Source organism: Schistocerca americana, chromosome 11, assembly GCF_021461395.2.
Source record: "Schistocerca americana isolate TAMUIC-IGC-003095 chromosome 11, iqSchAmer2.1, whole genome shotgun sequence".
NCBI classification, from domain to species: Eukaryota; Metazoa; Arthropoda; class Insecta; order Orthoptera; family Acrididae; genus Schistocerca; species Schistocerca americana.
In genome coordinates, this window is record NC_060129.1 from 100,411,858 (window position 1) to 100,426,187 (window position 14,330).

The 14,330-nt window shown below is 40.4% G+C and overlaps 1 protein-coding gene across 3 annotated transcripts in view; it reads left to right on the top strand.

Annotated features, from left to right (window-relative positions):
* Positions 1 to 14,330, top strand: part of LOC124553634 — a 518,253-nt gene that overhangs the window by 440,229 nt on the left and 63,694 nt on the right. For 2 of the 3 annotated variants that reach the window (XM_047127501.1, XM_047127503.1), the window contains 2 exons: positions 1,835 to 2,073; positions 3,773 to 3,845. The exons of the other annotated variant lie outside the window; for it this stretch is intronic. In XM_047127501.1, coding sequence (XP_046983457.1) covers positions 1,835 to 2,073; positions 3,773 to 3,845 — 312 coding nt within the window. The remainder of the gene's footprint in view (positions 1 to 1,834; positions 2,074 to 3,772; positions 3,846 to 14,330) is intronic. 3 annotated transcript variants of the gene reach the window in all.

The following is a 14,330-nucleotide window of genomic DNA, read 5'->3' on the forward strand; positions in this document are numbered from 1 at the left end:
TAAATAAGTTCATTGCAGAAAAGCCACGTTCACACTCCGCACTCGACACTGCAATGCTGTTTATTACCGATAAGAATTTTTGGAACGTTGGTGGCTGTACAAGAATAGTTGGTGTTTCTTCGCTTAGTACTGGTTTTAGAACATGTTTGTACTCCCTGAAGTCCTTTATTATTTCACAAGGGCTATTAATCTTAAATCTTTCACATATTCGAGAAACCCCATTTTCTCCGTAAGTGATCGATATGTTTTGAGGCCAGAATTTGGGGTGAATGATCTTCGTGTCATTCATAACAACATCGTAGCTTTCAGATGCATTCAGTGTTGACAACAGCCTGGTTGACAAATTATTTGTCAAGCTGCGAAAAAACTGTTTATCAGAAATCTTATATAAAGTTCGACACATTGAAAGTTCATATTTTCCAGTGCAATGTTAGATACATTTGCATGTTGTCACATTGCATCAACCCGACTTTGATAACACTTTTATTAAAAGTCGTTGTGAGCTTGAACAAGGTTTACACTTGATCTTTGAAGCTGTAGCGATAGATCGACCAACTCTTCTGAGGCATCATACATTACAGCTAGGTTGGAAACAAAAGATGTATATGACAATGTATTACAAAGCCCCATGTTTTGAGTCCTGTTTCTCGTCCTCTGATGCTTCTAAAAACTGATGTAATCTTTCCGTACAGCTTTTACTGCCAATAAACTGGAGGCCACCCAACGAGTGTCAGGCACACGACTGATTTATAAAATTTCTTGCTCCAAACCTCTAACAACAACTGCCAGCTCAATGCTGTTTTACGGAGAGGAGATGAGAATGTTTCTAACTTTATCCATTAATATTTTAAAGTGATTAATTCCCACCACTTCTTCTATTGTGATGAATGTTTGGAAACATTTCCATCACCTGCTTTGTGAGGCTAGACTTTTTTCCTAACATGACAGAATCTCCATCGCAAGTCAAAGCGATTAAGTGGTATTTCAAAATGTCATAGCCTAGACCTAGTATTCTGCTTTAAAAGTTCTTTCAAGATACCAGATGCTGTGGTGTCATTTAGCTCAAAAAGCGTCATGGGGTTTTCCATTCCTTTAAACAAGGTTCTAAAGTATACAATCAAAGTGTTTATGTTTGAAAGAGAAGTGGCTTCATCCAATGAAGTGAAAATTGGGAGTCATTCTTTATTAAATTTCTTATTAGATATGATGTCATGTGGTCAGAAATATGAAGCATTAAAATAGAGCAAGCAACATTGGAATGTAGTATTCGGCACATATCCAAACCATTTTTAATGTGGAGATCAATTTCTGTCTCAAACTCATAAAACAGTCTATTTAACTTCGCTTGCTTATAAGCTGTGTGAAATACGCACTCAGTAACAACTTGTTGTTCCTTTACAATGGAAGAAACTAGGTAATGAATGATATGTTTCTCTGTGTTAGTCTGGATTTTGTTCGCTATACCATGAGCTTCAGATGTGCGATGATGAAATAGTTTTTTCCTAAGAGACGTTAGTTAATCTTTTTTATTTGTCCCATATGAGCTTGCAGTTCCTAAAACCGATTGCTCACTCAGTTTTAACCCTTTCGTTTTGTCAGCACCTGGTGTAGATACACTTCCACAAACTTGACTACCTAGCTTTTCCTTAATAATTAACCACAGGTTTTTAGCTTTATAATCGTTACATCGTTCGATAGACCAACAATCTGGCTTTTCATCAACATAACAATTATGTTTTGAGGCATGGAGTGCATGAGATTCGAAGTATAGAAGTTCACGGTATTAGCAGAGCTCTATTATTTTCACACAGTTGATTTTATTCTCCTCTTCCAGCTCCTGATGCAGTGCAATCCCTCAATGTCTACAAGAGAGGTCGCAGAATGGTTGGCTTGAGATGGTCACCACCAGTCAACACGTATGGGGATATTGAATCGTTTATTATCACTTATTCTAAAGAAGGCAGCGGCCATAAAAAGAAACTTATAACAGAACCAACATATTGTGGTGCTTGGGTTGATCTTTACTGTTATACTGTTTCTGGTCTATCACCAGGAAAGAAATACCACTTTGAGGTAATAAGACTGTACTATTATTATGGACTCAGCCAAACATAAGTTCATCTTTAAAAAGAGTTTGACAAAACATCTTTAGTAAATTGTCCAACATTATTGCAACACTTCTTTTTCTCTCTCACAGCTGTACCTATTACTACAAGTAAAAACTGTGAAACCAAAGTCTGCTGCTGATAACACAAAATTTATAACTAATATTCGATATTATATTCAAACTTACCCGTTAATACATTTCTGAAATTAATCAATAAATTGTGATTTTCATATATGAAATTTATAATCTGCAAAGCAGAAATTTAACAGACAATAGTGGTTTCCTAGCAGATGCATCAGTGATGTTTTTCATTTTACCATCATGCATTTAAGTATAAGGGACCTCCTTTGCAGCATTTAATAATTTCTTTAGATCACTTCAGTAAACAATGCTTGTGATCTGATTTTTAATTATCAACAAGTTCGTATCTGTATTTTGCATAAATATTTCTTAAGATTTTTTCAATATTTACACAATAAAAATAACGCACACACACACACACACACACACACACACACATAGTATAAACTAGTTACTCATATGTCAGAGTTTAGTAGATAAGAAACAGTTCTCTTGTGATGGAGATCACAATTTATAGTAAAAGCTGACAGTCAATTTATTTTAAAAGCTGACAGTCGAGAGTTTTGTATTAAGTTATTACAAAGAGACATAATGCACATTCTTAATTATATGACAAACTTCATATATTTTGTTCATCAGAAACAGACATGTACTCGATGTCATTTGAAAATAGGGTAATATGAGGTCAAAATCACTCATGATATCCAATGAAATTCTGTTACAACTGTGGTTATATTCTTCCATTACCTAGTCACATTTCAAATCTGTGTTATCACACGACCAATAATTTTTTGTTTCTTTTGCGTTGAAAATACTGACGTGTTCAGTTCTCATAAGTGAGAAAAATTGATGTTTGTATTATTAAGTGCTTGTCATGTGTTCTCACTATTCAGAAAATTCTATTAAACACAAATATTTTCTTGAACAACTAATATATTTGTGATTGCAATGGGTCATTTTCTCATCTTTTAGATCCAAGTAAATGTTGCTCCCATTTATTTATACGATGAAATACTTCAAGACAGGCACATCAGTACACTCGTTTTGATATATGAAAGTTTTGTGAATTAGGATGAAATTGATATTGAAAGCATAGAGCACATAAATATTCAACCTAATGGACTCACCACTGTGTATAGTTTTGTTCATTCTGCAATTGTTTTGTACTAGTACGTAGAACACATCAGAATCATAGCCAAAAGGGTCAAACGTACTCCATCTTGACTGTCTCTTGTTACTGGAGGAATTTGAATTGAAAAAGTGTTCTGTACACCTCTGAGCGTGTGTGAGTGTATATGTATATGTACGCTTTCTTGCGAGATGAAACAACCGAGTGTAGGATATGAATGACAGGTTCAGACGCTTCTGCGACTGTGTAGGCTGCAGATTTCTCTACTGCCGCCATATGGTGGTTGTGTTTCGGATTCCGCTGAATAGTGACAGGAAGATAGGGAGAGAGATGGAGTAAGAGAGAGAGAGAGAGATAGAGAGAGAGAGAGAGAATATGTATACCTCTGCTACAGTTACTACATTTCAAATTTCAGGTCTCATTTTTATAACAAGAAAATTTTCTATTATATTTAGGTCCAGGCACGTAATAAAGAAGTGAGCATCGATGGAGAACCTACTGCAGTGGAAGCTGTCACTTTAGAAGGGGGTATGACGATTTATTGCCACACTACTGCAATACTTTTAATGACATTTATGATAATGTTGCTAATTATAGATAAATATTGAGAGCCTCTATTTTAGAATATACATCTGAATTGAAGTTAAGCATACTGCTACTCTTTATGTGACATTTCTCATATGATGTATCAGTCCGACAGCAGCAATCGGCCCAGACAGAAGCAGCAACAGGGAAGTAACCAATTCTGTGACTTTTACGAGTTCCTAACGAGTAGCGAATTGTATAATTTCATCTGTGTTATTTGATAGTTCAGTTTCTTGAGTTTGTGCATGTTAATTTAATACCTAATATACACAGTTCTTGCAGTGGAAAGTAAACCGATCTTGTGACATATTATAAGTTCCTAATCAAGAACGAATTATTTAGTCTTACCAGAGTCTTCAGTATTTCGGTTTTTGAATCTCTGTATATTATTGTAATTTATTGGGCACAGTTCTTGAGTTTTGGTCAGGGTCTGCAGTAGAGTTCGGCAGCACGTGTCGCTATTGAGTTTGCCTGTATAGTGTAGTTTTCCATGGTCTGTAGTATGGACAGGGACTGTGACTGTTGTGTGCAGATGCTAGTCAGATTGGTGGCACTTCACTCTCGGCCCCAGGCAGTAATGGCTTTGGTAACACAGCTTGAATCTGAAGCGGATGTGTACCATTGTTACGGCTAGGCTGCGGGAATCCAACTGATTTCCAGCACATGCAAGTCCTCCGATCGGTCCTCACTGTTGCCTAGTCCAGCTACTGCTCGCACTGAGGTTCTCCTCTCACCAGTGGTCGAGTGAGGGGTCACCTCAGGCCGTGGCAATTGGTGAAAGACTCCCAGAGGGCCGCATGTAAGGCCTCCCTGGTCAGTCTAAAGACAGGTCTCTGTGGTTAACACTGTCGCTCAACCAGATGCAGTCACCTATCCTGTTTCGAAGGAAAGCTCTCAGCCTGCACGATCTGGACATTCACAGTGGGTGGGATTACTGATAGTTGGGAATTTCAGTGTTAGGAGCGTTCTCGGGCCCCTTAGGGACATGGCTGCCAAGAAGGGAAGGAAGCCAATGTGCACTCCGTGTGCACTACAGGTGTAGTCATTCCAGAAGTGGAACAGGTCCTTCCGGATGCCATGAAGAGCACAGGGTGCAGCCAATTGCAGCTGGTGGCTCACATTGGTCCCAGTGATGTGTCTCGCTTTGGATCGAAACAGAGTCTCTCTGATTTCGAGCAGCTAACAGAAGTTATAAAATCCGCCCAGCTCTCTTGCGAGATGAAAGCATGGCTGAGCGGAGGGTATGAATCAGAGGCTCACACGGTTTTGCGACCATGTCGGCTGCAGATTCCTCGACTGCCACCACCTGGTGGTGGTGTTTCGAACTCTGCTGAATAGATCGCATGTCCATTGTACATAGGAGGTGGCTACATGGGTAGCATGGGCTGTGTGGCGTGGACTGGGTGGTTTTTCAGGTTAGAGGGTCTCGAGAAAACGCAAAAAGGCTTCAGTCCCAAAAGGTGCAGGCGGAACACAGGAAGATCGTAGGTACAGGAACCAACAGTATATCAGTTGTAAATTGTCGTACCTGTGTTGCGATAGTATCGGAGCTCCAGATGCTAATACAAAGCACTGATGCTCCAATCGTTATGGCCACTGAAACCTGGAAAAAGCCGGAGATAAGATCAGCCGAAAGTTTTACGAAGAACCTAATGGTGTTCCGTAAGAATGGGCTAAACACAGTTGGCGGTGGCGTGTTTGTTGCTGTTTGAAGTAGTTTATCTTGTCACACAATTGAAGTAGATAGTTCCTGTGACTTTAAAGTCAGTGCCGCCATTAGACTGTTGTTTATTTACAGTGTTACGTTTACATGTACACAATCATGATTTTTGGCTTCAAAGTGCCGTTATCAAGTGTTTTCTGAAAGCAGTTTAGACAGTAACAGTGAAATACATAACAAGTGATATAACCGTATAACAATCCAAATTTGTAATGCTTACTTACAAGCGTTATAAATTGCCTAAGATGGCATAGTGTTATATTAAAATACACTATTAGACACGCTGGCTAAGAGTCGATATTTCTGGCAGACCCAACTGCTTTGTTTCATTACTGAGTACACCATCTTGACTTAATGACAGTTGGCTAAGTGTCAAATTGTCTAGTTCAAAGAAATTCCTGTTACAAGCAGGTGACCCCTTTTTTTTAGTTTTTGGACTCAGTGTCCCGTAGGATAGGAAAGGTTAGGAACAATTTATTTTCTTTGGTGGCTGTTACATCTTTGCAGTACCTGTTTATCTTAGTATACAATAAAGTTCCCTGCTCATAAACAATAACAAACTTCGCAATAATATTTGCTGCATCCATAAATATAAAAGTCCAGCTAGCCATTGAAGTTGTTTAAAGTACATTTCGGTAGGTAAATATACAGCTTTTTACGTGAAATTAACACGTGGCCAACTATAAGTTGTGTAATTTTGACTCAATTCAGAATTACACAATACAGTGCAATTACTTATTCTATTCACTCATTAATTAACCAGTGAGGTTTGAGGCGATATTTATGGAGTACATATCATTAGGCATGTAAATCCTGTTACATGTGTCAGAACATTACTTAGGAATAAGTGCAAATAACACAGGAGTCCCAAAACTAAAAGAAAATGGTCACCTGCTTGTAACAGGAATATCTTTGACCAAGACAATTTGACACTTAGCCAACTGTCATTCAATCAAGATGGAGTACTCAGTAATGAAAATAGGCTCTATCAGAAATATCGTCTCTTAGACAATGTGTCTAATAATGTATTTTAATACGACAATATGCCATCTTTGGCAGTTTATAACACTTGTAAGTAAGCATTACAAATAAGGATTGTTATACAGTTGTATCACTTGTTATGTATTTCACTGTTATTGTCTAACCTACTTTCAGAAAACACTTGAAAGTGGTACTTTGAAGTCGAAATCTTGATTGTGTAAGTGTAAATGTAACACTGTAAATAAACAACCGTTTAACGGCTGTACTGACTTTAAAGAAATACATTTTGACTGTGGCCCCACATTATTAAAAATAAAGAAGAAGAAAGTTCCTTTGAGTTAGTATGGGCAGAGGTCGTTATTGGCAACCGGAATAAAATAATAATGGGTACCCTTTTCCGACTTCCCGATTGAGATGATTCAATCACTGAACAGTTAAAAAAAACGTGAGTTTGATATCAATGGTTCAAATGGCTCTGAGCACTATGGGACTTAACTGCTGTGGTCATCAGTCCCCTAGAACTTAGAACTACTTAAACCTAACTAACCTATGGACATCACATTCATCCATGCCCGAGACAGGATTCGAACCTGCGACCGTAGCGATCACGCGGTTCCAGACTGTAGCACCTAGAAGCGCATGGCCACTCCGGCCGGCTGATATCAAACATGTACCCGACTCACACAGTTATAGTTGGTGGTGATTTGTAATTCCCGTCGATATGTTGGCGAAAATACATGTTTATACTCGAAGGTACGCATAAAACATCATCTGAAATTATGCTAAACGCATTTTCTGTAAATTGTTTCGAGCAGTTAGTTCATGAGCCCACGCCAATGCAAAGCGGTTGTGAAATCACACTTAACCTCTTAGCAACAAATAATTCTGAGCTAATAACAAGCATCAAAACGGATACACTGATTATGAACACAGGGTTGTTGTGGAGAGATTGAATATTGTAACCCCGACGTCCTCCAAAAATGAACGAAAAATTTACCTGTTCAAAAAAAGCAGATAAAAATTCACTTGACGTCTTCCCAAGAGACAATCTTCACTCCTTCCAAATTAATGATATAAGTGTAGACCAGATGTGGCTTGAATTCAAAGAAAAGATATCGGCAGCATTGAGAGATTTATACCACGTAATTCAACAAAAGACGGAGCTTAACCTCCTTGGTACACAAAACAGGTCAGAACGCTGTCGCAGAAATAATGAAAAAACATGCCAACTTTAAGCGGACCAAAAATTTCCAACAGTGGCGACCTATTACAGAGCTCGGAATTTAGCCTGGACTTTAACGGGAGATGCTTATAATACTTTCCACAACGAAACTTTTTCTCGAAACATGGTAGAAAATTCAAAGAGGTTCTAGTCGTATGTGAAGTATGCTAGCGGCAAGATACAATCAGTACCTTCAATGCGCAATAGCAATGGAAATACTGTCGGCGACAGTGCTGCCAAAACAGAGATACTAAACACAGCTTTCCGAAATTACTTCACCGAAGAAAACATATATTCCAGAATTCGAATCAATAAAAGTTGCCAACATGAGTAACCTAGAAATAGATATCCTCAGAATAGTGCACCAACTTAAATCACTTAACAAAAGCAAGTCTTCCGGTCCAAACTGTTTACCAGTTATGTTTCCTTCATGATATACTGACACAAGAGCTCCACTCTTAACAATCATATACAACCGTTCGCTCGACGAAAGATCCGTACCCAAAAGCTGTAAATTGGCACAGGTCACACCAGTAGTCGAGAATTGTAGTGGGAGTAATCCACTAAACTACAGGCCGTATCATTAACGTCGTTACGCAGAAGGGTTTTGGAACATGTATTGAAATTGCGTGCTTACGGAATATCGTCACAGTTATGCGACTAGATTCTCGATTTCCTGTCAGAGAGGTCACAGCTCATAGTAATTGACGCAAAGTCATCGAGTAAAACAAAAGTAATTTATGGCGTTCCCCAACTTAGTGTTAGAGGCCCTTTGCCAATCCTTATCTATATAAACGATTTGAGAGACACTCTGAGCAGCCGTCTTAGGTTGTTTGCAGATGATGCTGATGTTTATCGACTAATAAAATGATCAGAAGATCAAAACAAATTGCAAAACAATGTAGAAAATATATCTGCACAGCGCAAAAATTTACAATTGATCCTAAATAATGAAAAGTGTGAGGCAATCTACGTGGGAGCTAAAAGGAATCCGTTAACCTTCGGCAGTCCAATCTAAAGGCCGTAAATTCAAGCAAATACCTATGAACTCCAATTACGATCAACTTAAATAGGAAGGAACACACATAAAATATTGCGGGGGAGGCTCACCAAAGACTCTGTTTCATTGCTAGAAAAATGAGAAGGTGCAACTGACGGAGTACATCGAGAAACTTCTAAGAAGGGCAGCACGATTCGTATTATCGAGAAATAGGGGAGAGAGTGTCACTGAAATGATACAGGATATGGGCTGGACGTCATTGAAACAGAGGCGTTTTTCGTTCCAGAGGAATCTTTCCACGAAATTTCAGTCACCAACATTCTCCCCCGAATGCGAAAATATCTTGTTGACGCCGACCTACATCGGGAGAAGCGATCATCGTCATAAAAAAGGGAAATCAGAGCTCTCACGGAAAGACATAGATGTACATTTATTCCGTATACAGTTCGAAATTGGAATAATAGGGAATATTTGTGAAGGTGGTTCGATTAACCCTCTGCCAGGCACATACATGTGATTTGCAGAGTATCCATGTAGATGCAGATGTAGATGTAGAAGTGGAGGAAATAATCTGTGTAGACATATTAATTCCTGCAACATAATTTTCTATCACACAGCCAATATTGGCTTTCGGTCCTATTCCTCACACACTGCCTTCTGAACATCTTCGTGAAATGTCAAAAACCGAGGTGAACCATACCAGTAGCCCAGGTCAGATAATCTCTCTTTCATTTAAACAATGCCTACCATCTGCCTCCACACACATGCTCTGCAGACCACTGTGAAGTGCGAGATAGAGGGTGCATAGTGTTGTACCACTTATGAGGGCCTCTTCCAGGCCTCTAATAGGAATTAGCATACACTGCAAAAAACAATAATTTCTTAAATGCCGCTTCTCGCTGTCAGGTATCGGCGCGGAGGAGCAGGAACTGAACTGTAATGTTTCACGTCACTCGTTACTACATTAAATACTAGTGTGATAAAACGTTTCGAAAACAAAAGTTACATAAAAAATATTTGTTTCACATGAACACTTATTTATGATGACAAATGATTAGTAAGCGCATCAGATTTTCTCTTAATCATTTACGTAGTATTCTGAGTACTTTTCTCAGATATAAAGGTCACATATTACGCCATTCGTCACGCTATCTTCAACTCCCCTAAGCATAATCCAAAGATGTCCAAAGACACAGTCATAACGTTATACATCCTCACAAAACCTTGTTACAAATTTTGGAAAACTAAGGAATAAAAGAAAATCCCTTCAGGTCAGGAATATATAAATCCCACAGATTGGTAATGGACATGATGCTAAAGGTTTACCGACACTCATGCTCCATTATTACAATATACTTTTTGTACGAATTTCCGTTTGTAACATTTATATAAGTGCATATAACATTTATATAAGTGCATCAAATAGATCAATATAGCCGGCCACGGTGGCTATGCGGTTCTAGGCGCTGCAGTCCGGAACCGCGAGACTGCTACGGTCGCAGGTTCGAATCCTGCCTCGGGCATGGGTGTGTGTGATGTCCTTAGGTTAGTTAGGTTTAAGTAGTTCTACGTTCTAGGGGACTGATGACCTAAGATGTTAAGTCCCATAGTGCTCAGACCCATTTGAACCATTTTTGAAGATCAATATAGTAGAAGCAAATTAGAGTCGTTTTATCAAGAAATAGTAACAGTTAATGAATACACGCTTAATTAATAGGATATAAGTACAGTTGAATATTAGTTTGATGGCAAGGAAATTTCACAGACATCTCAAACAACTTTCTCTTACTGCGGAAGGTACCATACGATTATACACACATCAAAAAAACTTTCGCATCACCCCAGTTCCCAGAATTCCTGAATACAGACGTTGACTGCAGGCATTGTATCACAGATACAGTCCCTTTTACTGTTCAGAGATGTTACTAAACACACCCAAAGAAGTAAACTACCATGCATGAGAAGCGCCTATTAGACGGAGGGGGTCCAACAGCCAATCAGTTCCAGTCATTCCACCAGGCAGGAGGTACATGGCTCGTGTTTTCTGAAGTTCAACCATGCCTAGATGGTTAATACCTAGGTTCGATCACGTCCGCATTGTTACTTTGACCCAGGAAGGGCTCTCAACAAGGGAAGTGTCCAAGCGTCTCGGAGTGAACCAAAGCGATGTTGTTCGGACATGAAGGACATACAGAGAGACAGGAACTGTCGGTGACATGCCTCACTCAGGCCACTCAAGGGCTCCTACTCAGTGGATGACCGCTCCCTACGGATTATGCCTCGGAGCAACGCAGCAACCTGCAATCGGTACTGAATATTTCACAGCCGCCACGGAGCGTACTATTGTTTTGAGAAATAATAGCTCTGTTGTTATTTTCTAGTCAGTTATTAGTCTATTGAATAATGCTCTTCATGCAGCCACAGGACGTCGTGCACAATGGGTTGCATGATGCACAACTTCACTGCTGACGTCCAAGGCGAGGTCCCTCTTTGAACGACGACCCCACGCAGTGCGGTACAGACGGGCCCAACAACATGCCGAATAGACCGCTCAGGACTGTCGTCACGTTCTCTTCACCGATGAGTGTCGCCTATGTCTTCAACCAGACAATCGTCGGACATGTGTTAGGAGGCAATCCTGTCACGCTGAAGGCCTTAGGCACACTGTCCAGAAAGTGCAGCAATGTGAAGGTTCCCTGCTATTTTGGGGTGGCAATATGTGGGGCTGACTTACGCCGCTGGTGATCATGGAAGCCGCCGTAACGGGCTGTACGATATGTGAATGGCATCCTCCGACTGGTAGTGCAACCGTTTCGACAGCATACTGGCGAGGCATTCGAGTTCATGGACGACAATTCGCGAGCCCATCGTACACATCTTGTGAATGACTTCCTTCAGGATAACGACATCGCCCGACTATAGTGGTCAGCATGTTCTTCAGACATCAACCCTGTCGATTATACTTGGGAAAGACTGAAAAGAGCTGTTTATGGACGATGTGGCCCACCACCCACTCTGAGGGATTTACGCCGAATCGCCTATAAGGAATGGGAAAATTTGGACCAACAACGCCTTGATGAACTTGTGAATACAGGCATGCATTAATGCAAGAGGACGTGCTACAGGGTATTAGAGGTACCGGTGTGTACAGCAGTCTGTCTGGACCACCACCTCTGAAGGCCTTTCTGTACAGTGGTACAACATCCAATCTGTGGCTTTCATGCGCAAAACGAAGGGCGGAAATGAAGTTTATGTTGGTCTCTATTCCAATTTTCTGTGCAGGTTCCGGAATTCAGGGAACCGAGGTGACGCAAAACTTGTTTTGATATGTGTGTATTCGCAAACAGATCGTGCTGAATTTAAGTGTTCATGAAATTCTCTCTCAATGTTCCTACCTTATAGTTTCTTCCCTTCTTCATTTGTTTAATTTCTCACTTTAATATACTGTGAGTTGTCAGCTGAGAATTTAGCATAACCCACAGATGCTATGAGACTGGAACCCAGTGACCTGTACAGTGAACCGACAGTTGCCCATGAGATCATGTGAAATTAAAAAGCAAAGTCGCGCCATGTTTAACTAATAGACTATTTGAATTAAACAGAGATGGCCTAACTGATCATCAAATATGTGTATCTCAGCTCACGTAGAAATATTGAGCAAGGTTTCTGTTACTAAACGGAACTAAAAGTCACTACAACAATCTGATTTGTTTCTAGGTATATCACTTTGTTTATAGTCACTGAAATACCAATACAAATAATTATAAAAGTGCAAAATGATGCAAAAACATGTATGACAGATATGGGCACACGTTGGTGAATTTGAGTTGGAAAGATATGAAAATTGCAGACTTAATTGATAGCCTGAAGACAAGAGCCATAAAATTACAAATGTGCACTGATTCTCTCAGTTAAGCACATACCAGAAGCAGCTACTTGGTGCTAATAATTAATTCAGAAGAACAAAACTTTCACTTGAAACAACTAACTTTGCAGTCCCTCCGTCATGATATACACATGTTGGGCCCGTGCCTACAACTTTGCTGCTACTTGGGTGCAGGAGATGCCTGCAGATGACGCTGAAAGTTTCTTAAGTCCAGCTACAGCCTCAGTGATGAGCTGCTACACAAATTGTAGCTGCCCTGTCAGTGCCAGAATCCCAGAGCCAGTCGCAGTGTACATTCCGAGTTCCGACCAACGAAAAGTTTATAACAACTGCAGCAACTTTCCTCCTTGTAACGAAACTGGTGTGGTTAACCAGTTCTGTTCAGGACACTCCTATAGTGGTGCAGCAGACAGAAGTGCACTCGTGTTATATGCTTGTTTACGTGTTTCGTCCAATAGAAACGCCCACATGCCAGACTCATGAGTCTCCGCCGCTACTACAGAATTAACTGTTGCGAGCCAATCATAGGCTTCCTTACAACATTTAAACATCAACATTTAAACATCTGTGACGTCGTTTGACCCCCAATGTGTGTCTCCCACACTGAGTGCGTCGTGTTCTACTCCTGCACTCATAGACCTTAAACGTTGTACATCTACATCTGCATTTATACTCCGCAAGCCACCCAACGATGTGTGGCGGAGGGCACTTTACGTGCCACCGTCATACCTCCCTTTTTTGTTCCAGTCGCGTATGGTTCGCGGGAAGAACGACTGTCTGAAAGCCTCCGTACGCGCTCTAATCTCTCTAATTTTGCATTCGTGATCTCCTCGGGAGGTATAAGTAGGGGGAAGCAATTATTCGATACCTCATCCAGAAACGCACCCTCTCGAAACCTGGCGAGCAAGCTACACCGCGATGCAGAGCGCCTCTCTTGCAGAGTCTGCCACTTGAGTTTGCTAAACATCTCCGTAACGCTATCACGGTTACCAAATAACACTGTGACGAAATGCGCCGCTCTTCTTCGGATCTTCTCTATCTCCTCCGTCAGACCGATCTGGTACGGATCCCACACTGATGAGCAATACTCGAGTATAGGTCGAACGAGTGTTTTGTAAGCCACCTCCTTTGTTGATGGACTACATTTTCTAAGGACTCTCCCAATGAATCTCAACCTGGCACCCGCCTTACCAACAATTAATTTTATATGACAATTCCACTTCAAATCGTTCCACACACATACTCCCAGATATTTTATAGAAGTAACTGCTACCAGTGTTTGTTCCGCTATCATATAATCATACAATAAAGGATCCTTCTTTCTATGTATTCGCAATACATTACATTTGTCTATGTTAAGGGTCAGTTGCCACTCCCTGCACCAAGTGCCTATCCGCTGCATTTCGCTACACTTTTCTAATGCTGCAACTTCTCTGTATACTACAGCATCATCCGCGAAAAGCCGCATGGAACTGTATCTACTAGGTCATTTATATATATTGTCAAAAGCAATGGTCCCATAACACTCCCCTGTGGCACGCCAGAGGTTACTTTAACGACTGCAGACGTCTCCCCATTGATAACAACATGCTGTGTTGTGTTTGCTAGAAACTGTTCAA